The sequence below is a fragment of the Populus alba genome, chromosome 1 (genome assembly GCF_005239225.2).
Source record: "Populus alba chromosome 1, ASM523922v2, whole genome shotgun sequence".
NCBI lineage: Eukaryota > Viridiplantae > Streptophyta > Magnoliopsida > Malpighiales > Salicaceae > Populus > Populus alba.
The window spans coordinates 28,355,329-28,363,393 of NC_133284.1; the positions used below are offsets into that span (position 1 = coordinate 28,355,329).

Here is an 8,065-nt window from a genome sequence, read left to right on the forward strand (position 1 = left end):
TTAATCCCTTCCCATGACTCTTGTTGATTGTTATGTTGTAAAAATATTTGGAATTGTTCTCCAAACCCCCACCTTCTTGATTTTTACACAGGAGCTTAAATTTTATAATAATTTATATGGGATTTAGAGAAAAAACTAACAAATGTTTTGATAAATATATACTAGTTTATGAGTTGTATATTAAAGGTTTTATATGCAACAAGAATACAAGAAGGGCTAAGTTACAAATAGTTTCAGATTATAGGAACTAAAGAATTATATATACTCTGATATTTTTATTCACTTTCCTCCGTTCCATCTCCCTTACCTGACTGCTGTCTATGTTTGATGGCTGCACTTTATCTTATGCCTGAATAAATGGGACAAGCTTCCGCAGCCCTGGTGGTTTGCCTCTCCAAATAAATCCCACACACATTTTACAACATTTGCCCATACCATCAATCCTACTAATGTTTTCTCGTATCCTTTGTTTTGGGTTTGTTATTAGTTATTGTACTTGCAAGGTAAGTCTTTCTCTGCCCTGAATTTCCACAATTGACTCACTGGATTCCTTTGTAGAATGTGTTTTAGAGAAGATACCTGTAGTTCTTGTTTTAGTCCATGAGTAGAACTCTCAGGCCTTGGCTTCTGATTTGAGAACGTAACAGTTCATCAAAGGAGATTGTATTTCACTAATTTGGTAGTTTCCGGGAATTTTCTTTTTACTTTCAAGTACTTTTTTTGGGGTGTTTTCCAACGAATGTAGTTGTGGATCTTTCCTTTGTTTTATTGGCTCCATCTTGGTTTTGGTTCTTTGTGAATTCCTTAACCACAAAGTAGCTCTGCTGATGGAATAGGAAAGGATTTACATTTATTTGATGTTCTGATATTTTACATTGAATATCAGCTGAGAAAAACTTGAGCAAAATTCAACAAAGATCAGCTGCTCGGGATATGTGAATTTGCAGACCAAGATGGTATCTTTCAGTGGGTTAGGTCTTGGTTTGAGCCTGGTCTTCGGTTGCTTTCTTTTAGCACTTGTTGCAGAGCTATTCTACTTGCTATGGTGGAAGAAAAGAGTCACCAACAGAAAAGTTGAAGAAGAGGATGATTATAGCAGCAGCTATGCCAAGGAGTTCTTTCATCTTATTTGCTGGAAGAAAGCCTCCTCTTTCAGAAGCAACATTACTCGAGATGGTGTGAGAGAGCCAGAAGGCCCTCGCCAAGAACCAGACCTGGAACTAGGCACAAGCAAAGATTTGCTTATAAAAACACTCGGTGAAGAAAGTGTGGAATCTGAGATCATGAGGCTGCACAATCTCTGTGGTCCACCGAGATTTCTCTTCACCATAAAAGAGGAAACAAAGGAGGATTTGGAGTCAGATGATGGGAAGACTAGAGGTGGTAGGAGCAGAGAAGGATCAAGGACAAGAAGCTTGAGTGATATTATGGTGGCTATTGACACCCCATCATTCCATACTCCTTTGGCTTCTCCACGTCTTAAATCCCCTCCTTTCAATGTTTTTGATTCTTATCATCACCATGGATTCAATCCACTCTTTGAATCATCCGTGGAAGCAGAGCTTAGCAGGTTGAGATCTTCCCCGCCTCCAAAGTTCAAGTTCTTGAGGGACGCAGAGGAAAAACTGTTCAGAAGGTTAATAGAAGAGGCTGAAAGAAGGGCATCTAAGAACTGTGTTCCTGTTCAAGATTTATCAGAGATTAAAGGACCCGATTCAACCATGATAACCGAAGAGAGAGGGGGGTCTTTTTTAGGCTTTAATGCTGACAAGAACAAAGAAAGTGAGCTTGTATATCATCTACCACGGAATCATTCAAGCTCTTCTCAGGTACTCCCACTGGCTTCTTCCCCTACAGCATTCAGACCCCCAGACAAGATGCCCGTTATGCATTGATTTAATTTCTTTAAATTGACATGAAATGAGGCTTAGTTATTGTTTTTTTAGTACTCGCCAGTTTTCTTTTCAAAGTGCATATCTGTGTCCTAATATTTTTTGTGTTCATATTTCATTTGGATTGTCCACAAATTGTCACTGCCAGCCTGCAACATATTTGTTAGGCATGGAACCTTGAGTATTCCAAGGCAAACTGACAACTTCTGCTAACTTCTGTTAAGAGTTCAGTTAAGTCAAGTGGCGGTCTTGTGGGGTAATCTGTTTTCTGTCATTGTTTGTCTCCAGTCATCTAAGCTTACTGATTAAAGTAGTAATCATTAATACGGCGGATTAGGCCACTAATTCTCATGATCAAAAGGGCACCGTGATTCTTTCTTCAAGACGGTGCTCTAATCACCACTCTTTTCACGCCCACTTTCAAGCTTTGCACATGGCTTACGAATTAGCTTAGTTGGTAAAATTGGTTTAAGTTCCCGCAAGTGTTGTTTAGGCCGGAAATTAGAGTTAAAACAAGGTTTTTTTTCCCTCCACTGAGCTACCCATTGAAAAGAAAAATGGATTACTGATTTTCATAATGACTTGAACGTGTGACATAAAGATTGAAGATCAATGTGAATATGCTAAACTTCTTAGGCGTCTTTTGCGTAAAAAATTCAAACAAAACGATACATTTTCTACATTTCGTCAAGTATGAAAGAAAGTAAAATGCACAATCTTACGCGTCAAAACACACAATGGTGTCCAGCTAATTGCTGTTAGACATTGTGTTGGAAGCTCGGGTTTTGAAGGCAAGAGTGGTTGAAAGTTGAGTAAAAACCTTACTGTTCATCAACCTTTTCTTCTTTCCGGCCTCTTTTTTTTTTTTTTTTTTAGGCTTGGGAATGTCCTTTGTAACTTCTTTTATGCTTTTCTTCGTTGGAGAAAAGCATTCGGAATTTTTATCCTCTCTTCCTAGTTTTTTCCTCTCCCTTTCCAGGCTCCCTCTATCAAGCTCCTGGTTTCAAGAAAGTGAAAAGGAGACATGATAATAAATGCTGGGTAATCAAGCACAAAACTTAACGAAGGAAACATAAGGATGCTTTAGCAAATAAGAAAGATGATGATTATTATTATTATGATGATGATGGTAGGAGGCTTAGTGCCAACAAAATCATGCGTGTCTTGCAGGTAATTACCAATCTTTTTAAGGGCATAGAAAACAAGACATGCTCTTAAAGGAAGCCATTAAAATTTTCCTTTAGACAAGTCTTCAACGAAAAGTGACAAAGTAGAGAGGAAGTTAAGGAAGGGCTACTAGCTTTTACCTAAACAACAAGAAATGTCATTGTTATCACGCGATTCGACCAAAAGTTGCCTCTAGAAAGAGGCATCAAATGACAAATCCTTCTCCATCCTCAGCAAGAAGATTTTAAAATTTTGAATTCGTAGAGACCCCATGGAGGTTAGAGAGCTCCAACGTCCAGAATTTAAATTGGAAAAATGGCAGGTCGAGCTTTACTTGTGCAGATGAAGATAGAGATCGCAACATGACCAAACCCGCTAGTGGTCCTTTGAGGACCCGTTCTATTAAGAACATCAAATAAGTTATGGTTCCTGGCTTCTTTTCTTTATTATTTTTGTCTCTATTTTCTCTCTTTGCAAGTTCCCACTTGCCGGTCTTATCTTATTTGTTTGAGAAAATAGTCTTATTATATAGATGTGTTGTAACGTTTTGTCATCTCTTCAACACACCCCCATTGATTATTTTTGGCCTATCAGATATATTCTGAAGGCTGTTGCTTAAAATTACACACGCATATGCACATTGGTACACTCAAAAGGGCAAAAGATAGTCAAGTAATTCTCATTGTCGCTTTTCAAAATAAATGAAAAAAATTAGTTGTTTCAAAAAGAAGAGGGGAAAATGACACGTAGAGCGGGGGAACAAACAGAGGTCAACTTTGTTTGTAAATTGCTAAGCCGAAACCTACCATAACAGGGGCGGGCCTGCTCAGGGGAGGAAAATATTGTAATATTTGTTTTTGTATTTTAAAAATGTTTTTAAAATAATTTAAATTTTTAAATTTTTTGTTTTAAATTAATTTTTTATGTTTTTAAATTATTTCAATGTGCTAACATTAAAATATTTTTTAAAAAATAAAAAATAATATTTTAATTTATTTTTAAATAAAAAATATTTTAAAAAATAATTATTACTACACTTTTCAACATTAAAACTAAAAAAAAAACCTAGGTTAAAAACATAATCACGTCCCTGCGAGATCCTACGCGATTTAACCCTTTGTTAGCAATTTGGCTTATTGAATCTTATGTTTTTTACTAATTGCAATCAATCTGAGTCCAGCACGCAACTTCCATCTCACATATTGGGCTTTATATATATATATATATATTATTTTTTTATATGGGCTCTACTTGAACCCAAACAAGCCAGCCTCAGCTTAGTTTAAGGATTAATTAAGGTCAGTTTAAGACTGGTTCAAATCGGATTCAATTAACCGTAGTAAAAAAAAAAAAAGGTGTTCAATTGATCAAGTCAGTTATACAAGGTCTGAACTGATGGACTGAGCAAAACACACAGGTGGCAATATGAGCTTGCCCAAAAGGCCAAAAACCTTGGGTGGTTTACACCAGAACATAAATCAATACTTAAATAAACAAAAAACTAAATCTCTTCACGAAACGAAATTAAATTAGTGTGCTCAAGACTTGAAATACTATTCATTAATAATGAATAGTATAATTACAAAATTATTCTTGAACAAAAAAGTCTTTGAGCTAGACATTAGAGGTAAGATGGTCTTTACACCATACACAAATTATTTTACAAATTATATGGAGTTAGATTGGTAATTTTGTATTTTATAATCAAATTACTAATTTAACTCTATAATAAAATAATATAATGCCTACTATTTAGAGATATTTTTATTTTTTTAATCTTTTAGAATAATATAATTGTTTTTATATCCTTAAAGATAAAACCAATATAACTCTTATTCAAGGACTTTTTTTTTTTTGTCATTTTACATTTATTTTATCGTAAATTTATAGGATACCCAAAGTTATTATTGTAAATTATATTTGTTAAATATAATTAAAGAAGGTTATGAGCACGTGTTATACACATCCCCAGCATATCAACAACCCCCCTTACCATTTGAGTAGCAAGAGCAAGTTTGTCTGCCCACCAAACACTATTTTCGAGGTGGCGTGTACCCCTAACATGTATTGGTTTTGACACTGATTAATGTTTTTTTTTTTTTTTTTTTTTTTTTTTTTTATATCTTTCCACACCTCAAATTTCACATCAACCATTTGGAAAAATCAAACTAACTCCTGCAATTTATTTTCCTTTTCACATTTGGTCATTGTCTTTTTTATTGTTATTTTTTTGAATAAGCCATTAAATTACAAAAACATTTCATTTTTCATCTCCTTTTTATTTTTTTAATCTTTCAGATTTTATCTTTATTCTTTTAATCAAACTAACCCAAGTTAGTCCTGGATTTATTACCAAAGTCACTGGTTTCAAAGGTTAACAAGGATTGACTTTTTTTGGATCCTATTTTCTTAAATTGAATCGTTTCAATTTTATTGTTCAACATTTAATTTATTAAAAATTGATCTTAGTATTTTTTTTTTTTCATTTCTTTCTATTTGTTTATCCTGATCATTTTTTTATATAATTTCATCCTTAATGATTTTTTTCCTATCAAATTTGATTTCAATTCTTTTTATTGCTATATCTTTTACTTTGGCAAGTGTTTTGAATTTATATATATTTTTTTCATGATCTCATTCTTAAGAATATAAATTGATTGAGAATTAAGTTTTTTTATTGATCTCAATTCAAGGATTTCATGATTTTCATGGTTACGAGATCTACAGTTTAACTTGGGCTGACTCATATTTCTTTCAATTGTTTTTTTCAAATTAATTTTTTTTTCATTTCCATCCTTTAACATTAAATTGTTCGATAATTGAGTTTCATAATTTTATTCAATTTGTTTTTCACACTACAACATTTAATAGTTTTACCAATGAAATTTTTCCGTCAATGTGAGATTAACACTTTGTCGGTGAAAATTTTACTGACTAATTCACCAATGGATTTTGTTCATCGATATACTATTCATCGATAATTCCAACACCTGTTGCTAATTTTGTCGGCAAAAGAAAAAACACGATGGTTTTATAGACGGACAGTGCGTACCTAAAAAAAAAAGTTCCTGTTGGAAATATTCTGTCGGTATATTCCTATCGGTGATAGTGGCATATGTAGTAATGCTTTTTAAACTCTTTAAAATATATTGACGGATAGATTTAGTTTGTAGTCCCATTAGTAAATCATCGGTGGAAGTATTCCGTTGGTGATTATGGCATAGACAGTAAATTTATTCCAACTCTCTTGAAAATACCAACGAATGAATTTTGTTGTATCGCGACTAGGTTAAAGATTTTGTATTTTGACCTAGGTGGGTTCAAATCAAGTTTTTTAGATCTTTTTTGAATTATGTTTTTTTTTTTTAATTTTCATCATGTAACATTTTATTTGTTAGAGATTGAGCTTTATTTTTTTTATTTTTATTTTTCCTGTAGAGTTTTATGTTCTCATTTGATTTATTAGAGGAAGTGGTCTTCAAACTTTTTTTTCTATATTTTTTTATGAGATTATCCCAATATTATATCAATGGTCGTAAAGTTTGAAGTTAATCCGATTTAACTAGGTTTGTTGTTGTTTTTTTTTTTTTTTTTTTTTAAAATTTCACCATTAAACATTGAGTTGTTTTATAATTTGAGTTGACTTAGAATGATTCTTTTACATTTTTTAATTATCATTTTTTTATGTTTATTTATTATTGTTATATTTTTTAATTATAATATTTAAATTACCAATTCAACTAATAACTTGGTCTCAAATTGTTTTTCTTAGTATTTTTTTTAAGTTGAAAAAAATCTTACCTAGACGGCGAGAGATGGTCGGCCACAAATCTAGTAGATGCTAAAAGAAAGGGCCAAAGGCAGAAACATAGAAATCGATATACGAGGCTTGGCTGGACTTTCTTTGTTTGTATAAAATAAATGGGTAATTTTTAATTTGCCGCCTGAAGTTTAAGAGTTGTGTAAATTTTATTTCAAAAGTTTGGTTCGTATCAATTAACTCCCATAACTTGCCTTATAATTTCATTTTCCCTTATTAATTTCAAACAATAATAATAATAGTAATGAAAATCTTGAACGTAAATTCTAATTTTCTCTATGAGATTTATGAGATATCTCAAATAAAATAAATGAAATGAAATTAACAAAAAATGAAATAAAAATGAGTCTTTTATATGATAAAACTTGATATGAATAGTTTCCCACAAAATCTGTAAATTATATCAACTTGAATTCTTATTCATCAACAAAATTATCATATTTTTCATTGCTAGTATTATAATTAAATGAAAATCATGATCCAAACAAATATTGTTCTCTCTTAATTTTTTCCATTGTTGGGTGTGCTGTCCAATGCCCTTGGTGCTGGGAGTTACACGCCAAACATCCTTGATGCAGCTGGTGTTGGTTGTGCACCCAGCATCCTTGTGGACTAGAGCACCATGCCCAAGCTTAATTTTAATTCTCCCTTATTAATTTCAAATAACAATAATAATGGTAATGGAAATGGTGTAAAATTTGATTTCCTGTCTTAATTTTAGTTTTCCCTTATTAATTTCAAAATGAATGAATTGAAATTAACTAAAACATAAATAAAAATCAATAAAAATGATTTTTTGTATGATAAAACTTCATATGAATAATTTCTCACAAAATGAGTAAATCATACCAACTTGAATTCTTATTCATTAACAAAATTATCACATTTTGTTTTGTTAGTATTATAATTAAACAAAAACAAAATTCAAATACATATTGTTCTCTATTAATTTTTCCCACTATTTGCCGGACGCCTAACATGCTAGGAGTGTTGTCCAACAACTTTGGTATTGGGAGTGAAACGCATTAACATCATTCTTAACACTTTTAGTATTATATATTTTTAAAATTTAATTTTTTTAAAATGTTGTTTTATTTTTTCTTTTTATAAAATTATTAATTTAAGCATCAGATAGTCCTTTCCACATCCATCACATAAGATCTTTTATAGAGACTAATTATTGCCA

General features: G+C 31.9%; 1 protein-coding gene across 3 annotated transcripts; it reads left to right on the plus strand.

Annotated features, from left to right (window-relative positions):
- Positions 1–279: 279 nt before the first annotated feature.
- LOC118028053 (uncharacterized) lies at positions 280–2,076 on the plus strand. Of its 3 annotated transcripts, none has more exons than XM_035031571.2 (2): positions 280–503; positions 887–2,076. In XM_035031571.2, the coding sequence occupies exon 2, from the start codon at positions 954–956 to the stop codon at positions 1,893–1,895; it is 942 nt and encodes a 313-aa protein (XP_034887462.1). In that variant the 5' UTR covers positions 280–503; positions 887–953; the 3' UTR covers positions 1,896–2,076. The 3 variants fall into 3 exon arrangements, with proteins under 3 accessions (XP_034887462.1, XP_034887464.1, XP_034887463.1); XM_035031573.2 differs by having other exon boundaries at positions 280–459; positions 817–2,076; XM_035031572.2 differs by having other exon boundaries at positions 280–459; positions 820–2,076.
- The last annotated feature ends 5,989 nt before the right edge of the window (positions 2,077–8,065 follow it).

Bases quoted from the DNA above. Each gene is read 5' to 3' on its own strand.
- LOC118028053 (XM_035031571.2), top strand. From the start codon at position 954: ATGGTATCTTTCAGTGGGTTAGGTCTTGGTTTGAGCCTGGTCTTCGGT.